The 26,103-nt window shown below is 31.7% G+C and overlaps 2 protein-coding genes across 2 annotated transcripts in view; one reads left to right on the top strand and one right to left on the bottom strand.

Moving 5' to 3' along the window:
• LOC130675333 (bifunctional heparan sulfate N-deacetylase/N-sulfotransferase) overlaps positions 1–20,351 on the top strand; it is a 51,054-nt gene extending 30,703 nt beyond the window's left edge. The window contains exons 3-11 of the mRNA XM_057480921.1: positions 3,510–3,707; positions 10,701–10,953; positions 11,416–11,607; positions 13,361–13,704; positions 13,786–14,074; positions 14,543–14,671; positions 14,810–14,992; positions 15,137–15,357; positions 17,415–20,351. Of these exons, the coding sequence (XP_057336904.1) occupies positions 3,510–3,707; positions 10,701–10,953; positions 11,416–11,607; positions 13,361–13,704; positions 13,786–14,074; positions 14,543–14,671; positions 14,810–14,992; positions 15,137–15,357; positions 17,415–18,102 (2,497 nt within the window). The 3' untranslated portion in view covers positions 18,103–20,351. The remainder of the gene's footprint in view (positions 1–3,509; positions 3,708–10,700; positions 10,954–11,415; positions 11,608–13,360; positions 13,705–13,785; positions 14,075–14,542; positions 14,672–14,809; positions 14,993–15,136; positions 15,358–17,414) is intronic.
• A 610-nt stretch (positions 20,352–20,961) lies between these two features.
• On the bottom strand, positions 20,962–25,114 carry LOC130675336 (uncharacterized). Its single transcript, XM_057480932.1, has 4 exons — positions 24,220–25,114; positions 22,915–23,501; positions 22,656–22,849; positions 20,962–21,451 (listed from the first exon to the last, which is right to left on the bottom strand). Exons 1-4 carry the CDS (start codon positions 24,955–24,957, stop codon positions 21,003–21,005), a joined length of 1,968 nt encoding a protein of 655 aa, XP_057336915.1. The 5' UTR covers positions 24,958–25,114; the 3' UTR covers positions 20,962–21,002.
• Between the last annotated feature and the right edge of the window lie 989 nt (positions 25,115–26,103).

The following is a 26,103-nucleotide window of genomic DNA, read 5'->3' as shown; positions in this document are numbered from 1 at the left end:
ATTTCAGATGTCAATTGGCCTTTTTTTACTTATAGCAGAAAATAGTTGTGCTGAATTCAATAGCATTGAAGTTAAAGATGCCCTTAAAGATTTCGAAGAAGTAATTTTATCCTCGGTGAAATCAGTCTTCCGGAGGCTCGCAAATTACCGGAAAGTCTCCCATAGCATGGTAGCTGAGTTTTGTCGTGTTCTTTGTCTACTCAAACAGTTCTACTGTCCCATCATCGTATCTTCTTATATATATCTATACTTTTTTTTTTCGTTTTCTGTTACCGGTGTACTATGTACTAAAGGTCTCAAGATATATAGCAGTCGAATGCTGTCTTTAGACGTAAAATTTTTTGGATTTTTGTCTTATGTCTTTTCTCTTCTTTCGCCTTTCGTCTGACGAGACGGTTACAGGTTCTCGATAAAAGAACATTTTTATTTAGCCGCCGTGAAATGTCAATAGTTATAAAAGTAAGACTAGACGAAAGTGTATATAGTAACAAAAGAAGAGAATTGAAGAAGGAGAAATTCACTAGTAAAAAAAAAAAGTAATAAAAAAAAATTTCTAGCTGGCAATTCACCCGCAGCTAAGGATGTCAAATAGTCGAAAAAGAAATCACTTCTGACTTCTGACATCCATCTACTCACGGATGAAATCGAAAAATCAGATATCGACTCGATACCTATATACTTATATAATTTATGAAAAACTTTTTATATATAGTTATTTCGTTCCAATATATTTTTGCTATGAAAAAAAAATAAAAATATATAACTCAACATAAATTCGCAAAAGTTATTTTCTCGTAGACAGAAATGTCTGTGTAACGTAATATTTTTAACGTAAATAAGTATCGAAAACTTTGTTTAGTATACTAGTAAAAAAATTTACAAAGGACTTTTTTACATGACAAAATCGAAAGAAAAAACGTGAATAGATGATATAAAATCACCCTTACACGCAATTGTTCGTGTTTAAAGTATAAAATATACAGAATATGTAGTTTGCTTTGTAGTAGCCGCAATGTCGGAGGCAATTAGGCGAATATCACTGATAGAACACGAAGTTTGGTTATATAGAGACATATATATATACACGGATATGTTGCCTTTGAATACATCCGGCTGATATGATGGCCACGCACTCTACTAAACTATACATGCACCGCACGCTGGTCTTCCCTTATCGTCATTTTATCTCTTTCGCTCTCACTTTCTCACCCTCCGAAAAGTATGACTTTATCACGAACACGAAAGTTGTAAGAGATATCCAGGTTTACGAATATATACTACACAGTGAACCTCTGTGGACATCATATCTCTTGAAACACAAATCTTTATTATTCATATAGTAAACTACCATTTCCTTAAATTTGTAAATTAAGCGGTTGCTATGAATAAAATCAAGATTCTCGAAAGAGTACTTTGCATAATTTTCACTAAACAATAATGTGGTTGCGTAATTTTGTTACTAAAAACTGCAACACAAAAATTATTTTCTGTTTAGTTTTTCTGTTAAATTACATTTTTTCTTTGAAGTGTTTTAATAAAAAGACAAAAAAAAAGAGTGAGGTAAAATTAAATATTCAACACGAATTATATTTTTTGTCGACGCAAGTTTTCTACGACATAGATCCCAGAAACACGACAAATGTCTCGAGCGACAAATTATTAACGCGGAAAAAAACATCTGACGAGATTTTGAGTGGACGACGACAAATTTTCTCTTTCTCTTTGACTCATTTTCGCTCACTTTATTTATCCCACAGTATACATATAAGCACATTATATATATATATATAAGCATTCTCTCATACATTTTAGCGTTTCAAAGTATATACTAATGCCAGAGACCATGGTAATAACTGAATGTGCTTCACATTTATGCTTTTGAGTCGGAAGTGAGCCCATGGGATCGTCGGGTGTTCGTTTGCATGCATATCTAAATCCCAATGCCAGCGGGTTTCCGTGAAGTGTATTTAGGATTGTTGGACATATACGTCTGCGAAAATACCACCGTGTGTAGGTATTTGCTTTTGAGAAAAACACAGGAAGAAAATTCCGGACGTCATAAAAGACAGTAACGAAAAAAAGGCCAATTGCAAGCTTTGTTTTTATATATATTCTTTTGTTTGGATTTATTTTGTGTTTTTTTTTTTCCCTCGTAAACACAGAAGCTATAAGCACAACCTCTGTCAACATGTAAAGTCCAGATTGGTTGAAAGATTAAAGCGTGACTTTTCTGTTTCCGTTGGACTCGTAAAAAGAAATATAACAAAAAAATATATAGAGACACATAGACATACGAAAATGTACTATACACCAATAAACGAGCATCCTCATTTCAAGACTTTCGCCTTAACGTTCTTCTTTTCGATTAAATGGAGGGATGTAGTTTATAGTTAAAAGACTTCTTGACTTCTTGACGTACTAAAAACTGTAGATCGAATGAACGCCATTACGATTTAAAATAAAAGTATTAACAGTGTTAAATTCTTGCTTCTGCATTTACGAGACAGAATAATTTTTAATTTACCAGGGATGGTTTAAGAGACGGGCTTTTAATTTACATTTACGAGAACGTAACAACAGTATGTATATTTACGCTTAGAACTCTGTAAAAAATTTTGAATCCGCGGTGTGGTGTGAATAATTTGGTGTTCAAATTTTCAACACTGCCGGTGTGAAAGTTATACGACACACGGTATTAGATTTTAGACCATGTGAATTAGAACGTTTACACCACCAATGGTGTAAATGTACAAGTTATTTATTTAAAACTCCTGATTATTTCGACACTAGGTAATTAATTTTTGTAACGTAAATATTATTTGATAATTTTTAACTACAGATTATATTATCAAACAATATTTGAGGTTATAATACCGAACGGTGTAAACGAAACCACTCATACCGTACTAAAAGTACACTGCTTGATATTTCACACCAAAAAAAATTTCAAACAGTCAATTCACACCGACCAGAAATTTTTTACAGCGAATATTCGTTTATTTTATTAACGCAATAGGATAGCAAACCACATGTATATGTGTGTGCTTGTATGAGCTTTTTTTTCATTGCTACTAGTAGAGTATTCTCTGAATACTCATCAAACCACAGATAAATCGAATGACGTGTTATCGTATTTTCATTTTTATGAAAGCAACATGTCAAGTCAAGTACCGATCATTTTTCTCAAACTGTCTCTTATTTACAACAGCTCGAGGTCTATCTCACTGTATGTATAGTAACTCGCATTCTGTATCGATTACTCTCTGCTCGGGAAACTCACTTAGATGATGATGATACCTGCGCTTATCCATACACATCCGTCAATTTTTGTCACCCTAAAATACTCCATCACTGTCTTGTATAATAAATGAAAAAACAAAATCTAAACTTTATAAAATGGAGTATTTGTTATATATTTGTATGAAATATCTATCTAAATAAATATAAATTTATTCATGGATGCAAGAGTACCGACTCTTGATTAATATTGATAATACGTAATATTGCAGCCTGATCCATCGGGATACCAGACCGGAACCAGCGATACGATGTTCAACCCTGAGGGGTGCTACGAGGCTACCAGCGGCTCCAGATCATCGCAGCGAAGCAAGATTGAGGATCGACCCAAAGGTTCTGGTCTTTGTCGAGACTCTGTACTCGAGGGTGGGTCGAGAGATCGCCGAGTTGCTCGTTTACAATCGGATTAAGTGAGTACGACAGGCACATTCATAAAATGATAAAAACTAAAAAAGTCGAACCGTCAGCTTCTCTTTTTATGGCTGTCATATTAAAATTTTTTTATGCTTGTATCTTTTACATAACTATAATTATATTTTTTTCATTTTGTGTCAATACTCTGTTTGTTAATTTAATTCTTTTTGTTAAACCTTGATTATAAAGTTTGTTAAAATATAAATTTAATATTTTATTTCATGTATTTTTATCTCATTTATAAAACAGACATTCGTGTAGAAGATAATTACAGGAAATAAATTTATTAATATATTTCTAGTGAGCGAAGTACTTTGTTTAGTAAATAGTCCACACACGGTAAAAAATGCATGACGTTCAACACCATGCTGGTATGGTCTCAAGACAGATACTGAAATAGCATGTGAACAATTCCAAGGCAGTATTGTAACGAGTCCCAGAAGTATGGCGTTATTTACTATACTGTATGGTACTGGAGCTATTGTATTGCTCACACGTATGCATAGCAGGCACAGCGAAACAGCATGGCCCTAAGGCACATACTACAATGCCGAGGGCACAATGCTACTAGTTTTTCCCGCCATAATTTTTGGCGTGTCCATCAATGTACACTATCGTATTACCGCCAAAACTATATAGATGTCGCTAGACTAGGTTTATCTGCCAGAAGCATTGTGGGTACGGCAACGCAGTATGGGCCTGACGGCCATACTGACATTGCGGCATACAGTTCAATACCATACAGTTTGGCGTTCACGCCCATAATGGCATAGTGATATCCGCAAAATATTTCTTACCGTGCAGAAAAAAAAATTATCTTGAGTCTAGACAATATTTAAAAAGACAAACGTTTTTGGGAACCAAGTCAAGATTTTCTTGAACCACGAAAATTTGTTTTGGTCAGAGAAGATTTCTATTTTATCCGAAAAAATTGAGGTTTTCAAAAAAAACTTCTTGAGTCAAGAATATTCACTTCAATCGAGAATTTTTATTTTTCTGTGTATTTTTAAAAAAATACTGAGAACTGCAATGAAGAGCTTAAATATAGTGATATGTATTTTTTAAATTTGGCGCTATTACAGCCTCGATATAATGAGGATGAGTTGATTGGTATGATAATGAGAAAAGAGCTTATATTGAAATATAGGTTTATTGAAATTATCAGAGGTTTCATGATGTATATGTGTATAGAGGAGACTAATAAGTGAGAAATGAACGTCTATATATTTATATTAAATTTTGCAAACTCCATGTAATTTCCGGTAATCGATAATCATAATAAGAGTCTATAATATACAGCGTGATTGCGTGATGCAAAACTTAATTAAAATAAAATAGAAAAATAATTAAAACGACGTTAGAATTGTAATTAATTAAATTCCGAATAAAAATATAAAAAAGCTAAAGACCAGCGGATTTGTAGCAATTATACTGGTTATAAAGTAAGGACGAGTAGAATAAAAAAGGTGTAAAGAGTGGAGGAAAAGCGAGAATTGAATCAACTGACAAAAGTCGATCACACAGCTCCAACAAGAAGGTTTAAATAAAAGAGCTGCTGAAGGTATAAATTGGCGAAGAAGGTGGAAATTGACGAGAAATGCCAGTACGTTCATTAAGATAATCACTGATGCCTGAATAAATTTCAAACTCGGATCGCTCCCAACGATTTGGCTCGTTTTGCAGCATATACACGTTATTTCCTCTTGGTTGCATCCTCTCTATCTACATTTGCACACTAGTTAGGTATGTCGTTTTCACTGGCACGAAATAGTCGTACCAGCCAGCTTCTCTCTCTATTACCCCACGCTATATATTTACATATTACATGTAATATTGGTTTTTCAACACTTATTTCCGGTAATGTAGTTTTTTTTATACTCAAAAAAATTATGAGTTTACAAAATTTTTATATCTTCGAGATCTTATTACTCAGTTATAATTTGATTTTTCTTTTTTGTTCAATTTCTGTAAGAATAAAATGTTCATTCTCACGGAACAAAGCTTATTTTTCTCTGGTTATCCAATAAAACAGACGTATCATTCTAAATACTTAATTATCTACAAAATAAATGCAGTAGAATTTTTAATAAAAATTCAATTAACAGGTAAATAAATACCTCAGCATATTAATGAAGCAGAGGTAAATTAAATCAATACTAATGTCGATTGATTGGTTGTTATCAAATTACGTCATAGTCCACATTCCTCTAGTAATAGACTATTAATTTCGTGTAATGAATGTAACAGCGAATTTACAACCACGTCAAGAGGATATTGAGGTAAAAGTATATTTCGTTGCCATAGATTAAATCTCTTTATCGATATCCATCAGATTAAAATTCAATCTAGAAAATGGCTTCGAGTGCATACAACCCACTCACTAACGGACTCATTCAACTTTTACCATTAATGCACTTTGTTTCATTATAATCACAAAAGTAGTAATCAATTTTAAATTTAGTAGATCATACTTTTCATTGTGAGAAAAAATAATTAATTGATAATTACTGTCAAACTCAATTGTCATCTACTTAAAACGTATTAAAAAAACCGCAACTACTGCTCAAATATCTCACAGTATTGATTCTATTGTGCAGTAGCTATATTTAACAAAGGGATCTATTTCATCAATTTGGTAGATTAATTAAAAAAATAATAATGACGAAATTTCTAAACAAATGATAAAAATTAACATCAAAGGGCTGGCAATATGAAGATTAAAATGTACTATTTGAATGATCGATCGGAAATATTAAACCGTAACAATGTAACAATACCTTTGATGAAAATTAATTATCAGTTAGTTGCACACATAACTTTGCCGAGTGAATTCAATTCTAGACTGGGTTGGTCATCCAAATGACGTTTCTACACAAGTAGATTACTAATACTGCTCGGTTATTGAAAATCCTTTGTCATTGTAGATTCAAGAATATAATATAATATATATATTTATGTGTATATATACATGTATACGGTATTATGTACGATATGAAGACATAGATAGCTTTGTGATTAAGCCTTGTGTAATTCTCCGCGGTAAAGCCCTTTTAGTATCCACGGAAGAGAGGTCATTGAATTCTGAAATGCCGACTTGAAGCCAGAGAACGTCCTGGGTTAAAGTGGAAGCCAACTATGCTCAAACAGTTAATCCAACTGGACCGCATTGTTTGGAAAGAGAATCGATGAAACACGTGCCAAACTTTCGTTGAAATAGTCCAGTTGAATGTTCTGTCCGTTCAACTGTCGTCGACATCGACGTTGCCGTCGACATAACTACTCTGTATGCATATGCCAGAATTTTTTTATTGCTTTTATAGTTATTTCTTTTATATTTTATAAAATTTTTCGCAACATCTTCAAGTACAAAATCGATTCAACGAAATTACCCTCAATGTGAACAATTACGTCGAGACTTTATAAAGAAAAGTGTAGTCTTGAGATTAAACGAAAAAACCAAGATAAAAAGGAAAAAAAAAGAAGTTAAAAAGCTCGTGAAGATATCCGACAACCCAGACATCTACTGAGAGTTGAATATTATCTCTGAATGTCGTACCTTTTACCCATTATGTAGTTTCATCTTTAGGAATCCATACAAACCTTTGAGCACTTCCCCACTAGGTAGCTATCATCCCACTCAATAGTTTCATCCTCAACATTTTTTTTTCTCTTCTATATCTTTCACAAGGACTCTTGTGTCCGAGCTTTCACCGTCATCATCAAGTCCATTCATTTGTTCTATTCTCACAATAGTAAAGTACTGCAGGCGTTTTTTTCCTCTAAATGAACAGCAACTATAGAGTTCATGCAGCCTCAATGATTTTTTTTTTTTTTTTCATTTACTTTTTCACTCTAATTCATTTGGAAAATAATGGATACGAAGATTCAAGATTACATTCATGTAGGATATAACTGCATAATAATTTTCAATACTTGATGTCAATTATAGAAAAAAAAATTTAATGAATAATTTAGAGGATGCGATTAAAATTTTGGATCAATACCAAAGTAATGGAAAATGTTCGATGAAGAGTTCAGGAGTGCCTGAGGTATATGCGGTAATAAAAATGATGAAGAAGAAAAAGAAAAAGAAGTTAAAGTAAAAGTAAGTAAAGGAAAATGGTGTGATCGATTAAAAAGTACGTTATTGGAACTAAATCTGAGTGCTGCTGGTTGTATGATGGCAGATGTACTTCAGATAGATCCCTGAAGGCTACATACCATCTAAACGGATAAAAAAGGCACGGAAAAATCCCGAAACACGAATAGACGTTATTACTAGTTGAAATTGTCAAAGCCGCAAGCACGAACGAACTGTAATGTGAAAAAGGTCTAAGCTCTTGAAAGAGTGGTCGAGAAGATAACCTGAAGCCAATACCACGTGTTCACTCTACTTTTCGGTAGACAACTTCCAATTCGATCTGAAATCTGGCGTCTGTTGGATACGACGAGCAAAACGATGAAAAGAGTTTGGCGCGCTATCCTCGTTTCTTCGTTCTTTACGTTCGTTCATATGTACTTTTTTGTTTTTTTAAACTTTTCGCCAACTCCTTACCGATCAACTTGAAACGATCTCCTACTGTACAAACGAGTGTTTCCCAATTTACGAAATTGTGTGACTGCTATTTTCTCATTCTCCGGCGCGCCCTTTGTTCACGATTGGCACTTGTGTTGTGTGAGCTTTACTCGGCAAATATTCTCTCTCGGGACTACATACAACACACACAATATAGTCTGTATGCATTTATATACAGTGTATCGGATTGGTTATTTCGCGAGCAAAGCACGAAACTGCTTTCAGTGTACTTGCGAATCGAGACCAGGGACTACGCATCCTTCATGAATAATTCCACGTGTCGCGTTATATTCTGTATATAAGAACGTGCAGGATATTCGTCCAGGGAATCTAAAGACCTTTCAATTCACAATGTCGCGTAAAATTGTCTTCGAAGCTAAATCCATAACAAAAAGTTTACGCAAAAAAAAAACTGACCTCAGTCTAAATCTAAAAAAGTTTGTAATTAAATAAACTTCAGATACACTGAAACGTAATTAAAAATTCTCCCAATTAATATATTGGATATCTAAAAACTTTTAAATTAAATTATCGGACTTTCAGTTAGCAATAATCTATACACTTCCGACAACTGAATTATTCTCAACACACAATTTATTATTATTATTATATTAATAATAATTCCAAACACATACTTTATGACTTTGACTTTACTGACAATCAGCAGAGGGCCGTTAGTCAATATCATCATCACGTTGAACTTAATTAAGATTTATTTCCATTGTAGGCCAGTTCGAATGGCTGGATGACAAGATAAGAAGACGTCGGATTGATCCAAACCTTATCCTATGAAACGTCATGTAAGAACACTCCCGGAGGTATATACGTGACATGAATACCGAGAATCTGTCGAGAAAATACATACTGTACATATATATATATATATATACATTTATATACTTCAATGAGAAATGTCAACTTTTTCCGTATTAATAATTCCTTTTGAAACCCAATCTTTTATATCGTCGTCCAATGTATTAAAAATTAAATAATTATCAAAAATTTAAAGAAACTTTTTTAATAAATAATTTAACATTATTTTCGTTTCTTTGTTCTCGGTGTTACGTTTGAGGTATTATAAAAATAAAAGAAAAAAAATAGTAATAATAATAATAAATAGACTATTTGCGCGAATTTCGACAAAAGCCGCTGAGAAAGTAAGAGAGAATCCCATGGTGTTGGTTGACAATACGACGCAGCTGGCTAAAGGACCCTTTTAAATTACATTCTATCTCGAGGTATACACACACTACGTTGATAAAAAAAATATATATCTATATATATAAAGTACAGAGAGTAAAGGCGAATACAATTCAGAGGCTTGACAAAAGATCGTACACTCGGTTTTTCAACTGCATTTTATCAAACTGTCGGGTACAATTTCTTTCCTTACCCTTCAGTCAATCATTCACTTTGTTTAGCGAATTCAGTGATAAATAAAAGTTTATTAAATAAATAGACAAATAAAAGTGCCACAAATTTTTTTAATCATTTAAACATGTTTTGCTTTAATCAGATAAAAAATCTATCATATGTATAAAAAAAAAAAAAAAATCAAAGGAAATTGATAAAAAAAAAAAGACTAAAAACATCCCCAACTATTTACAGTTGGAAAAAAAATTTTTACGTACTGATCAATATTTGACTGACTGACTCTATTGGGAATTGATTCACACAAATAGTATTCGAGATAAATTCTCTTTGCTTAATGAAAATAGTTATATTGTATGCATAAGTGTATGTAGGTGTGTGTTGAAAAATATATAAATATATAGTGAATAACATGAAATGGATAGGATTGAATACACAGCTATAGTCTCAAAGTGATTTAGTATTAATATTGCTGGTAGATGTGTATGTGCTAAGAGGATTTTGATAGGGATACAGAGAAAAGAGAAACGAGAATACAGAGGCAAAAACATTGTTGGATCTAGTCAAATTAATAATGCACTTGTACACGTGTACACACGACCCAGGAGAGTTATTGTGAATGACAGGTTTATATATCTATCTATGTGCTTAAACAAAAAGGGTAGCAAGTAGGAAAAGAACAAATAAACACCGGACAACGTGGGGCAAAAGAGACGAATCACATTTTTTTCTCTTTCAATCTCCCAACCTCTACTATCACGATCGTGTTGATTACTTAATTAATATTAGTGGGCCTGCATATATATGCGCCAATATATGTATGCATACGTGTGCGTACTCGTAGTGCATGATGGATAACTAATTAAGTCACGTCATCGCCAGAATCTATTTAAAAATCCACCCTCCCCCCGATTTCAATCAAAATGCACTAGTTTAGTTGACAAATAATTCGATTGATTAATTACTTAATCAATTAACTCGTTGATCAATGAAAAATTTATGTATGTATGTAATTTAAAAAAAAATAAATCTTTGTTTACAGATACAAAGTAGAAGTAGCGGGTAAATCATTGCCGGTACTGACAAACCTCGACAAAGGTAGATACGGTGTGTTGGTATTCGAAAATCTCAACAAGTATCTTCAAATGGACAAGTGGAATCGTGAGTTACTCGATAAATATTGTCGTGAATACTCGGTTGGAATTGTTGGATTCGCACCACCTGGTGAGGAGAGTCTCGTAGGCGCCCAATTGAAAGGATTCCCATTATTTATACACACGAATTTACGTCTCAAGGTAATTAAAAATATATTTTAATTTATGGATTATACTAAAGATAAATAAAAAAGTTATTAACGAAATGTCTTTTTTAATTTATTATTTAATCGATTTGAGTAAAACAAACCGGAATTTTCTTCATGACCCATGACCTCAACAAAAAAAAATAATAAAAAAAAAAAACGAAGCTAAGAGCTAGCTGATTAGTTGCCCTCGTGAAGCGCGATTCAGGGTCGAAAGTTCTTGCTCCATTTCCGAGATTACATTCCCTCGTCTTTAGATTTTCTGTCTTTCGATTCAGTGGCGCGTGAAGGCGTGATCCACATTCACCGAGGATACTCTATTGTTCCTTTGAAAATACGAAGACTAATTTTTTTTTTTCTTTATTATTACTATTTTTTTTTTTTAAATCTTTATTTTATTATTTTTTTCCTTTCGTTTGTTTTATTGTTCATTCATACGATTTACTTTGGTCGGTAGGATGCACAGTTGAACGCAGCCTCACCCATCTTGAGGTTGACCAGATCCGGAGAGACTGCCTGGGGGCCTTTACCCGGTGGTGACTGGACCATTTTTCAACCAAACGACAGCACGTACGAACCACTAGCCTGGGCATACCGAGACAGTCTCGACTATACTAATCAAAAAACTCCTCTCGCTACTGTGATACAGGTATTATTATTATTATTAATTTTTTTTTTTTATATTAAATTACTTTCATTACTCAGTGACATTAAATTTAACTCTGTGATAAATTAAATATTATCTCGTAAAATAACATTTTCACTTGAAATTATCTAGAGAAATAGCTCCAACTTTAACATTTCAAGATAAAAGTATTAAATTGATAATTATACCGATAACGCCATCGTAATTCAATTAAATGAACGCCAATTTCTGTCACTTTACATGTTAAATTAAATTAAATTCACAAGAAGCATTAAAAATTATGATCATTTCGACGAATATTGATTTAACTTCCTGTCATTAAGTTTCAGCGAATTTAAAATTAAAATGAAACTCTCACATTAATTAATAAAGTTTAATTTAAATTCAGGTTACAGAATATAAAAGTTATTTATTTTTTACACCAGTGATTTAATGAAGTAAATTTTTGAATTGTATGAAGAATGTGAATAACAAAAATAGTTTTAAAAATGATAAATTGTAAGGACAGAAAGTTAAGTATCGGTTTTATAATTACTCCGAGTCTGTTGGAGACATTAAACACTTGTGGCTAGGTCATAGTTGAATAGGACAGAATAATGGGCGCGAATTAATACAATAAAGACAACGATGACAATGATCAACTCAAGTAGGTACTTTATAAACGTATAAACTCTTACTACAAAGATACGGCGTGCGTAACTAAAACAATTCGTAAAGCTGTTTAAACTCGCGTTTGCATTTAAGTAGGAATTTCACTTGCAATTGTACCAAATTCCTTTCCAACGAGTTAAATTGTTAATACATTGAGCAGTGAAAGAACCTTCTGATATAAAACGCTTCTCGTAAACTTTTACCAAGTTATGATACACTCAATATTCTTTAAAAGAATAAAAAAGAAGCAAGATGAAAGGCATAAAACGTTAAATTCGCTTTACAATAAAGTTTAAAACAAGCATTTTGTGTGTTAAATCGTTTCGCGTACGTCCACAATAGAATTGAATATTTTATGAAGCTGCAGGATAGAATATTTTATATGAAATTGGATCGTTAATCAGCAGATAAATGAGAAAACATTCTAGCAGTAGAACGTACGTGCTGGTGTGGGTTTGTGTCGCGGATAAAACAAATTGACAATACAGACCAATGTGTGCGGGTTAACGTAGGCGCATTGCTGATTAATCGAATGAATCCACAGCTGATTGACTCCAGATTTAATTATCTGAAGTTGCAGCGGTGATGAGGATCATAGTTGTTCAACAGCTGATGCACCTGGTCTGCGTGTGGGTTCACAGGTGACCCTTTAATTACATTATCAGTGTGATTATTATTGTTTAGTGTTAACAAGTTCACTTGAAACACACACACACACACGCATACACACATGCTCCCGAGTGCTGGAGTTTCTAATGGCACTGGTACTGATGTTGTTGATGTGAGTGAGGATGAGAATAGCGTAGAAACAACTGAAGGGTTTGTTGATGTCGACTAACATAATTAACTGTTTCTGCCAACGTGTCACTCGTAATACAGTTTTCCAACAGTCTCTATTGTTATTTCACTTTATATATAATATGTATATTTACACAGAATACAATGGAGTAATAAGCTGTATGCTGGATAATTAATATTTGAATAATGGATTTTTATTTTTAATTATAACTGATGATAACAGGGACAATAATAATAAAAGTTACAATTATTGTCATCAGCGCATACTGTCATTATTAATGACAAAAATTTTTGGTCATATTTATAGGATCACGGAAGATACGACGGTATACAACGAGTATTTTTTGGAAGCGGCCTGCGTTTTTGGCTGCACAAGTTGCTGCTACTGGATTCGCTTTCGTATTTATCGCACGGACAATTGAGTCTCAGTCTTAATCGTATGATACTGGTGGACGTGGATGATATATTTGTGGGTGAAAAAGGCACGCGACTAAAGAAGGATGACGTTCTTGCGCTTTTGGCAACACAACAAAGGATTCAAGCACTTGTACCAGGGTTTAAATTTAACTTGGGGTTTTCCGGCAAGTATTTTCATCACGGAACGTCCGAGGAGAATCTTGGGGACGATATGCTGCTGGAGAACGTCGACAGGTTTGTTAATTTATTAATATAAAAAGGAGCAATATACTTTTTGTTGATATTTAATTGTAATATATTTACAATGCTCGTCAGATTTTCGTGGTTTTCACACATGTGGAATCACCAGCAGCCACATCTTTACGAGAATGTAACACATCTGCAATTGGATATGGGTCTGAATAAACAATTTGCCAAGGAACACGGTATACCAACAGTTAGCGGTTACAGTGTCAGTCCTCATCACTCAGGAGTTTATCCGGTACACGAGGGACTATATGAAGCTTGGAAGAGAGTTTGGAACATCAAAGTCACCAGTACTGAGGAGTATCCACACCTGAGACCTGCTCGACTTAGGCGTGGCTTCATTCATCGCAATATTATGGTACGGGAAAATCGATAGTCCTACTAAACAGTAAGAAGGAGCGATAAAGAGAGAGGGAGAGATATATAGATATATAGATACACATACTTACATGCATACATATAGATATGCCCATATATATATGTATAGAAATTCAACGAGTATTGAGAGAGTTTGCTATCAATTTACGAGTTGCAAAAGGCTTCAAGCCATTTTGCCAGGATCATTCTAAACTGTTCGACTGAGATATTCTTTGATGCAGTATCAAAGATTCTCGAATAAGAAGAACCGTCTCAAGTAGCTCAGTCAGCAATAAATTTATCTCTTTCTCTCTCTTTGCTATCAACTTTACCCGCGATCAAAGATTATCGTTCTTTATACCGTACTTATGTATATATATATATATTTATATATATAATACTGTGAGTTTAAATAATTTTAAGTTTAAATTGTATTTTGGATTACAATACAGTATTTTTATGGTTAAAGGTTTTGCCACGACAAACTTGTGGGCTCTTTACTCATACAATTTTCATTGAAAGATATCCCGGTGGAAGAGACAAATTGGATGAGTCTATACAAGGAGGTGAATTATTTCAGACCATTGTTTACAATCCAGTAAGTTTATAATCAAGCTCTTAATTATTTTACTTTTGTTATTATTGTTAATGATTGTTATTATAATTATAACTATAATTATCGTTACATCATTGTCTATTGAGTTATTATTAAAAAACATAATTAATTATTTGTTAGATAAACATCTTCATGACGCACATGTCCAATTACGGTAATGATCGTCTGGCTCTTTATACATTTGAATCGGTCATTAAATTCATCCAGTGCTGGACAAATCTACGGCTCTCGAGTGCCCCACCGCTCCAATTAGGAGAACGCTATTTCCAATTATACCCCGAAGAGGCGGATCCCGTTTGGGGAGTAAGTGAGCTAATTAATCTATAATTAAGAGTAATGTTGGTAATACACCTTCTCACTCACTTATTCATTCATCCAATCATTTATTTACTCGCTCACATCCTATCGCACCCTCTTTTATACTCATTCCATTAAAATTTATTTCAGAACCCGTGTGATGACCAACGGCACCAAAAAATATGGTCTAAGAATAAAACCTGCGATCAATTACCGAGATTTCTCGTTATCGGGCCACAAAAAACTGGTACAACAGCTCTGTACACATTTCTTTCAATTCATCCAGCAATAAGTAGCAATTTACCGAGTCCGGATACTTTTGAAGAAATCCAATTCTTCAATGGAAAAAATTATTACAAAGGACTCGATTGGTAATGACATTTTATTTTTACATTTTATTTACTTTTAGATCAATGACCTTACAATTTTAAGTAATAAAATAATACCGATCACTATTTATTGTAATTAAGTCGAACTAATTTTTAAATTTCAAAAATTATAACCCGAGTCCAGGGGTCAGAGGCAGTCGATCGGTTCTCGAGTGGCTCGAGCGACCAAAGTTAAGCAGCATCGAGTATGATCGCTACTTGGTTGGGTGACCGCTTAGCCACGCGTTGAGCTCGATCGGTCTCTGACCGTTAGGCGCGGGATGAGGATCTAGTGATCAGTTAAATGGGAATATCGATCACTAGAGCCTCACCCAAACCGAACTGTACTGGCAACGGTTTTCTCCATGGTTTTCCTTGCCCCTATACTCCCACAGCCAAGGTGAGAGGGGGGTAGGGTATCTCCGTAATGGTACAGTACAGTATAAGAACAAGTCGGGCCACAGCCGCACAATGAAAAGCAGGAAAAAGTAAAGGAGTTGCGATATAAAGGCAAAAAGTGTAAAAGGCCGTAATTGCGGCTGAACACTAGAAAACAATTAAAATTAAAAATTATAACCCGAGCCCGTTATTCTCCGTTAAATATTCTTAGAGGTTCTAAAAATATAACGAGCAAATTTTGAACTTCAATATAAATATTTACCTTGTATTAATGTACAGAAAATAAATCTAGTATGCAAATAGCTGATTTTAAAACCGATTGAATCTAGTACACGATCAGTGCATGCCCTCAATACCCGCAGCAAAGATAAATATATTTATAACTGAGAAAAGCAGTAAGTTATTCAAGAGCCAGCCTAAAACTACTGTACACGTAATTCAATTTAAGTTTTGTATCATACCCACATTAGGTAATCAGCTTTAATTAAATTCAAGGCTTAACTAACAGTGAGAGCTACTCAAAAGAAAAAAATTACAGTCTTATTTATAGTCGATTCATAGTTGCGGTTATTTATCTCAAGATGTTATATTATTGATTGGCGCAGTAAAAATAAAACTTTAAGTGTAAACTAAAAAATTGATCGAGTATTAATTCGACGTGTAACGAGATAAATTCCTACTAGATAAAATATTTTGTTAAAAACAAACAATGTAAAAATACGATGTATCTGTATTAATCTTCAACATACATCAGTAAATATTATTATTGACTTGTTTACAATCCACTAGCTTCAAAAATATACTGCACAAAGCAACTGCCGCCACTGACAAACGTACACTGAGGCGAGTACGCACATTGTTCATAAAGATATAGATTTTTATTTTATAAATCATACAAATATTTATACGAGCTGTATACTGTATCAATAATCATTTTTTATACAAAAGATTCCGTTTCATAAAACTTTATAAATATATTTGAAAAAAAATAAAAATAGATAATTTTCGTGTAAAAAAATTTATTCCAAAAAAGTTCGACATGAACTTCTGAACTTGAAACAGATTTGAATTTTGAGTGGAACTTTTTTTGAACTTTTGTAATTTTGGTAGTAAAAGAAAAAGTTTATTTAGGATTTAATATATGCGTAATTTGAGTAAAAAAAAACTTTTTTAAAATATATTTCTCAAAACGTATTTTTACTACATTCCCTAATACACAAAAACCTCAAATTTTCAACTTTTTATGAGCGTTTTCTCATTCAGAATTTAGTAAAAATACTCTCTTAAAATGAATCAATGAAACATTTTGAAAATCAGTGAATATTCATTGCGGGTCAGCCCCAAGTATATCACTGATTAAATTAATGACATACTTGGGACTATCTGTGCCGTGAATATTCACTGATTGGAATACTTTTCACTGATTCATTTTAAGAGAGTACGTTTTGAAAACGTTTTTTTTCAACTCAAAATTCATTTATATAAAAACCTAGATAAACTTTTTTTTTTACTATCAAAACTATCAAAGTTCCACTAGAAGTTTTAATCTGTATCAAGTTCATAAGTTTCACATGTCGAACTTTTTTGGAATTTTTTTCACGCGGGTTGCTAATAAAATTTCAAATTTCCACATAAAATAAAAATATTTATAATTTTTACAGGTACATGAGTTTTTTCCCTGCCTCAAAGAACGAAAGCTCTCGTTATTTATTCGAGAAATCCGCGACGTATTTTGACGGGGAATTGGTACCGCGACGTGCTCATGCACTTCTACCAAAAGCTAAGCTCGTCACAATATTATTGTCACCAGCACGAAGAGCGTACTCGTGGTATCAGCACACACGTGCTCACGGTGATCCGGTAGCAAACAACTACAGTTTTCATGCAGTGATAACAGCAAGTGACACTGCACCAAAACCACTGCGTGATCTTCGCAACAGATGCTTAAATCCCGGTAAATATGCACAGCATTTAGAACGCTGGTTGTCATACTACTTGCCTCAACAGTTACATATTATCGACGGGGAACAATTGCGTCAAAATCCCGTCGAAACACTACACGAGTTGCAGAGATTTTTAAAAATAACACCAGCATTTAATTACTCAACTCACTTGAGATATGACCCGAAAAAGGGATTCTTTTGTCAAGTCACTAATGAAGATCATACAAAGTGTCTCGGTAAAAGTAAAGGCCGTCAGTATCCCCCAATGGAGGACAGGTCATACAAACTGTTGCAGAGGTATTATCTATCTCACAATACAGCATTAGTTAAGCTGCTTAAACGACTCGGCTCAAGAACTATACCCCAGTGGTTGAAGGACGATCTCACAGACACTGTGATGACCTAGCAAACGTCAACCTCTGATTACTCATGGTTTACTTTACCCTCTATTTCTGAGACATTTAATTTTATTACCCGGTGATAATAAATTAATGAACTATTTTTATCATTCATTTATATCATTATTATAATTATTAGAAAATTAATTATATGTATATTAATTATATTGGTTGATTAAAGCGCCGGGAATAGTGATGGGTTGATGTGTTTATTAAAATACTGTTGGCATATCTGAACCATCAGGTAAATAATTAAATCTGATGTGTGTTCGACATGTTGGTCAAATAACCTAGTCAGTAAAACGGTGACTGAATCAGTAAATAATCTACCTTTATATGTATGTCAATATTCGTTAAATAATTAATTATTATCACGTGATTTATATCATGATGGTAATTAATAGACGTTCAAGTTATTGCGATCTATGCTGTTTATTTGACATACATCGCAAGTGCCATTTTTTTTTATTTTTTTTTTATTTGTAATTACTATTTTTTTTACCCGACTGTTGAAACTAAAATGTCAATTTTTTTTACTCACCTCAAGAGATTTAAATAAAATAATTGTATAAAAATATAAGAAGATAGATAATTATAATTAAATTGTATAAAAAAAATCTTTAATTTAAATTGCTGATAATAAAATAAAATCATGTTATTAGAATATATATTATTGGCTCTGATATGTATCAAATGAATTTATAAATGTGCTAATTTTTTTTGTACATTCTCATTGATGTTAATTTACTCATCGTCTTAGGTAGGCATAATTATAATTATTATTGCTGCAGCTATTATTGCATATGTAAATGTTTTTAAAATAATAAGAATGCAATTGTGTATATTTTGACAATATTGATAATTATGACATTGAATGAAAACAACTGCGGGTATTACCGCGTATGTAAATTATTGTAATGTGAATAATAATTCCATGTCAATATTAATGTCTATTAAATTGTTATAATGTTTTTTATGTGACTGAATAGTCATTTATAAATTGAATAATTGTGAATTTTTTAATATTGACATCAATTTGTCGAAGCTATTTTTTTTTGTTCATAAGTAATTTAAATATAAATATATATTAAATAGAATAAATGAATAAATAAATTTTGTTGAAAAGATAATTTTCAACGATTTAAAAACGTCCATTGTACAGTCCAAAGATAAGATTTTTTTGTGTTCAATTTTAAAAACTCCATTTATTTTCATAGAAAATTTAATCATGTTTAAAATACTGAGATTTCGTTTCTTTTCTGGGTAAATCTTGTAACTGCAAAATTATAATTTTTTCGAAAATCAGTCAAAACATTTATTCTGTTAATGGAAATATTAAAATTCAAAAGTGTCTCGAACACTCTGTTGTAATTATTAAAATTTGAAGCTCTTTTTACGCAATAGCAGTACTAAAGAATGTTTTTCACTCATCATTTTAATTATGAAAAAAAAGTAATTATGAGGTTTACCCAGAAAGAGGACAATTTATGTACCTGAAGATCAGAACGTTTTTCGCGCAAAAAAAAAACAATTGATAGTAAAATTCTACTAGATGACTAGATTTCTGAAATTGTTCACATATAGATGCTAATTTGTCAGTCAAAAATGTGAGACCACCCCAAACTTCCGGAACTACCCCTTAAGCAGTCGAATTACATAACTTTAGCTTATTTTCGTTGCACGAAAAACGTTTCGATCATCAGGTACATGACAATTTGTAAATTAAGTTGTGAATTTGAGTCAGTGTTCTACGCAGAAAAAAAGATTTCTTGGTGCAAGAAATATTTTGCATTATGAAAAGAAAAAAAAAATTCTTGCTTCGAGAAATTTTTTCTCGCCTCAAGAAAATTTTTTTCTTTAATTCAACACAAAAAATTTCTAAGGACAAGTAAAAATTTTCGTGGAGCGAATAAAAAAGTGACTAAAGTTAGCCGACGTCTAATAACTTTTTGATTTTTTTTTTCAACAAATCAATTGCAAAAAAAAAATCTAAAAATATGCACATGTAGAAAATTTTAAAAACTACAAGTGCAATTTATTTAAATATTTTTTTTTTTTCAATTATCATTTTTTAAAAATTTTAAGACGTCGGGTAATTTCAGTAATTTAGTAAAAATTATTTGCGTCAAGAATTTCTATTATTCTGTGTAATTAAATTCTGCCATATAGACATTCTAATAATAATTATCATAAAAAAAATAAACAATTAATTATAATTGTTACGTTTGTAAATTTGTTTGGAAATTTTTTTTAATGAATATATATTTATAAAATAAATAAATAAGTATCCATATAAATAACAAAGTTAAGATTAAAAAAAAATGTTTAATGATTGTACAAAGTTTAATGTTGTCGAGGGTAAATTTTTTTTTAAATTTACCCCGTCAATTGTGCCATTTAAATCAGTGTTGTAAATATTATAAATATACATCATACATTAATATAAATATATGTATATTAATTATAATTATGTATTGATAAGTCTCTTGTATTCAACCCTCGAGAATCGTTTGTTAAACATCATGACTTTTTAAATTATTGATCATTCATTTAAATCCATAATTATGTTAATAAAAAATCTTATTAATTAATTTGTTAATTAATAATATCAAGAAAATATAAATTGCACGCTCGCTAGATAAAAAATAAAAAATCCATAAGCTTCGTTACCTGACAATAAAATCAACTGCATTTAGTGCAATTAATCAAAACAAAAAAATGGATTTCTAATATTTTTTTTTAATTTAAAAAAAAAATATAATAATTTATTTGCTAAAGTTCCTGATTATTTAACTCACGATACTCAATTGTAAAATACTGTCATCAAAATAAAAACGAATATGTGAGAGAAATAAAAAAAAATTGATAACAAAATGAATATATATATTTATTATTTAAACCATTATCATTAATCAGCATTAATTTCAGTTAGTTTTGTTTTTATATTTTCATCAAATGTCGATTTTTTGTTAAATAAATTCGAATCATTCGCATCGTCTTCAGATTCACTGTGCGCACAGGAATAAAATCTCGGTTCAACGATCACGTTAACTTTTTTATCGTCTTCAATAACTTTTTCACAATTTAAATTTAACGAATTTAAAGTTCTGTAAAGTTTATACGATGGAATTTTATCAATATCTATAAATGGATTTGGTGGATTATAATAATCATTGACATTTATCAATTCGTATGTTATTTTTGGCAAAGTTAAACTTTTAGATTCGATAATTGTCTCGTAAGTTTTATGATCTCCGACAGCAAGATTTTCATAATTTTCATTATCTACTTTATCAGTTGACGAACAAATTGTGTGAACTTGTCGAGCTTTTCTTAATTTTTGTTCTACAGTAAATTCTGAATAAACAATAACTTTTTTTTTTTTTTTTCATTTCAAAATTTAAAGTCAATATTACACGGAAAAAAGAATAGAGGAAAAATTACAGTTTGAAGTATCAGCAAAGTCCCTCTATTTTGAAACTGTCAAAATTACAAAACGTAGCAATTATTACAGTTTCAAACTAGAATAGTTTAATTTTTTTATACACTGTAAAAAATCGAAAGTTAATCCGGATTTTATTGATCACTCCCTCACTCAGAGTTCCGGTATTTAAAAAAAAATCACTCCGCATATGGAGTAAACAGGAATTTTTTTATGGGCAGAGTAATTTCGGAGTGACGTGGATTTTATTTCAATCCGAATTCACTTCCACTCGGAGTTTTAATATTTAAATAAATTTATATTTAATAGAAACATAATTATTTCAATGAATAATTGATTCAAATATTAATAATTAAACTTAAACTATTATGTTTTTAATTTATAAAATGTTTCAGTGACTCACTAAATTATAATTATATATATGTAATACATAGTGAAAATATTAAATTATTGAATAGCAGTGACATAGTTTCTAAGGGAATATTTTATATTTTAGTACAATATAAAATGTTATCTCGTGGTATGGTTGATGTAAGTCATGCGACAGTTTGTGACTCAGTGGAATTATATTTGTTCGTTATATTATCAGCTGCTTATAATTTTCAAAAATCATTTCGCGTGAATACATGGAAAAGGAGCTTGTAATTATTTCCGTACTCAATACAAATGTCAAAATACCAAAGACCTAAGCTCACTATGTATTAGTATTTTTTTTTTTCAATTAATATTTTCCGAAACTCACCTTCAAAGTGAATTTCACTCCGAAGGGGAGTGAATAAATAAAAAGTCCACTCCGCGTTCACTTCGCAAATTTGTTAGTGTAGGAAGACCTTGTTTTTGCATGATGTTGAAATTAGCTGACGTCTAATAATTTTAGGATTGTTTAGAAAAAGATAAATTTAAAATAAAAAATATTTTAAAAAATTGCACTTATAGTTTTTAAAATTTTCTACATGTGCATTTTTTTAGTTTTTTTTTTTTCTTCAAATTTAATTGTTAAAAAAAAAAGTCGAAAAAATTTTAATTGTCTACTGATTTCAGTATCATGTTTTTGCACTAAAAACTGTAATTTTTCCTGTATTTTTTTTTCCACATAATAAATTATAATTATTAATTTACCTTTAACATTTTTAAAATTACTATTAAAAACATTTTGAGTAAGAATATTTTGTTCGGGTATTTCAACTCGTGCAACAGTTTCAGTTCTTGAAGTTCTAGGTACCGAAACATTTTTAAGTTCTTGATTATTCAATTGCCCTGGTTGTATGAAAACCGTTTCAGGATCAATATTAAATAATCGTTCACCAAAAGATCTACATAATGAACATAATCAATGATAATATTGATGAAAATTTGAATTAAACTTCAAGTAAAATACCTAGAAGGCCTTCGTTGCTGAGCAGCAGTTGACCTCAAGTGATTTAAATATTCAGATCTATTCCTCAGCAGCCCAAGGCAATCAAGTATCAAAAACATCGGGGTCACTGTTATGCTAACAAAGAAAATAATACAAACAGTGCATATAAGATGCCAAAGTGCATCAAGTAAGACGACTGAATATCCAGAAGATTCGTGAGAACCACTATAGAAAAATAAAGCAACGCAGCTGCCCATAAGTGCACAGATAACATGAATGGCAATAATATTACAGTAGTCTTCTAATGCACTTTTAAAGATAGCTTTTGTAACGAGATAAAACAGGATTCCTCCAACAAAACCAATAGCAAGAGCTACCGTTGGTGTGTAAATATCAACACCAGCTGAGATAACAACAACACCCGCGGTAACTGCCTGGATGCATCTCATTACTGTCCAGTGATTAAATGGATCGCGCATCAGGAAATGAAAAGCGACTGTTACAAGTGTACACATGGATACTGTTAATAAATTATTGATAATTATATGCGACAACCATTTGTTTATTACTTTACTACCGTCTTCTATGGTATTATAAAGCAGTAGACTCTGTAAAAACAATTTCAATTACAACCCAATAAATTTCAATGATACTGAATTTAAATGATACTGAAGTTAGCCGACGTCTGATAATGTTTGGATTTTTTTTAAGCGATAAATTATGAAAAAAAAAAAATATTTTAAAAATTGCACCTATAGCTTTTTTAATTTTCTACATGTGCATATTTTTAGTTTTTTTTTTTTTTGCAATTAATTCATTAAGAAAAAAAATCCAAAAATTTTTAATTGTCTGCTACCTGAAGGATCATGAATTGAGCCATGATTCTGAAGTCAGCAGACAATTAAAAATTTTCGGATTTTTTTTTCGACAAGTAAATTTGAATAAAAAAAAAAACTAAAATTATGCACATGTAGAAAATTTAACAGACTATAAGTGCAATTTTTTCAAATATTTTTTTTCTTTTAATTTATCGTTTTTCAAAAAATCAAAAAATTATTAAACGTCGGCTAACTTCAGTATCATAATTTATCCGAGGTCTGATAATCTTTGATTTTTTTTAAAAACAATAAATTATAAAAAAAAAAATATTTCCAAAAATTGCACCTATAGTTTTTTTAATTTTCTACATGTGGAAATTTTTAGATTTTTTCTTTCGGCAATTAATTGGTTGAAAGAAATTCCAAAATTTTTAACTGCTAACTTCAGGATCATAAATTTTAAATACTGAAAATGACAATTATGGTATAGTTAATTTTTTTTTTAAACCTGAAGACCTAGAACGACAAATAGGTGACCGATGAATGTTGTACCAATAGATCCAATGGCGATACTAGCTCTATCGATATCACGAAGTTTGATAATTCTTCTACCTAATATCAAGCAACCAATCAGTCCAGTAAGGCCTCCAACGATATGAACAACAGTCGAGCCTCCATAATCACGAAATGGTACGCGTTGACCACGCAATAGGTTCCAGGACATCCAGCCTTTGGTTGTCCAGGTCCAGTGAATTATAAAGGGTTGCACAATACCCGATAAAATAATTCCAATGACAATAGATGCTATTGTATGGGTACGTCCGATTATACAGGTTGTTGATATTGAGGAAGCAATCATTATCGCTTGCCAACCAATAACTGCTTCTTCTTTGTTAACTACTTTGTCACCTATCCAGTGACCGCCGCCAACAATTCCAGTTACATCGCCGGTATAAGCTATCACTGATCCTAGGATGATGTAGATCAGACTTACCCAGCAAAAGTCAACAATATTTTGAAGCAAAATCAGATTTACGTTGGTCACTGGTACACTGCCGATTTGGACGAGTGTAAATCCAATGCGTAAAAAAATTACCAACATAATTCGTATCACGGGTATCAATGTTGATACATTGTCTTGAGAATTATTATCGTTATTTGATACTGGAGATAAAGATGAAGCATCCAATTGTCGAAACCCTATTTCCGAATCACTTGTGTAACAACTATCAATGTCTTCTGACATTATTTATCAAATGATTAATTTATAATTTTATTAAAATGATTTTAAAAATGTATCCGCACTTAATTTAGTGACACATGTCACGCAAATATTCTTTTGTTAATTTTTATGACACGCGGGAAAAGTTACTAAATTATTGAAGTTCATTTTTTTAAAATAAATTTTGGCTAGGGGTAGGGTAGAAGTACCGTTTTTGGCCACTTAGAAATTTTGAATAAAATAATTTGTAAAATACGCAAGAACATAATTTATTTTTTTAAATATGTTTGAAGATATTTTTACCACACTATTGCAATGAATTTTTTTTTTAATACGGTTTCATTATTTAAAATAAAGTATTAAATGTCCAAAAATGGAGCAGTGACCACAAATGGTACTTCTACCCTTATTCATTATTTGAAATTTGAGAAAAATTATAAACTTTACGTCAAAATAAAATGGTAGTAAAATATGTTAGAAAAAAATTTTAAATATTAAAAAAAAAACACTTGAGTGTTTGAACAAACCTTGGCGGGGAAATAATATGCAGAAGGGTGTCCTAATACACTTGGAGATTTAATTTAAATTGCTCCAAGAGTATTCCAGCTAAAAAACGTCACTTAACTGCTATTTCCCACCAGACGATGCCAGATGATTTTGATCAGGAACTTGGCAGGTATCAGCATCGGCCATCAGCAACACTTTACACTAGCACTGAACACTTAACACTTCACCACACCACAGACACTTTGCACAATTTACATTTTACAAACACTGCACAATTTAATTAAACAATAACTATGAGCAAATTTTATGGATAATTACATGACGCCACTGCAGTACTGTGTTTCAATTTGAATGTAAAGAACAAAGAAGGATCTGGACTACTACTGCCATTGTCGATGATACTGACTGCCGCTATCGAACCGTCAGTTGATACACAGCAATCGATTTTGCGATTCATTCGACCGCCCCCACTCTATCAAAAATTTGAACGTCGACTACAGTGACACGCAGTAACGCCATCTTGGCGCGAAATTTCAAAATTCGAATTTATTAATTTTATTAAAATCTCTACACTTTATTTATTTATTCAAAAAGTTAAAAAATTACCACTTGTTCGTTACACTCACACTCATTTATTTATTTTTTCTACCAGCACTAAAATTA

The sequence above is a fragment of the Microplitis mediator genome, chromosome 10 (genome assembly GCF_029852145.1).
Source record: "Microplitis mediator isolate UGA2020A chromosome 10, iyMicMedi2.1, whole genome shotgun sequence".
Lineage (NCBI taxonomy): Eukaryota > Metazoa > Arthropoda > Insecta > Hymenoptera > Braconidae > Microplitis > Microplitis mediator.
Note: the sequence above shows the minus strand (reverse complement) of the source record. Positions and strands in the feature narration are given on the sequence as shown.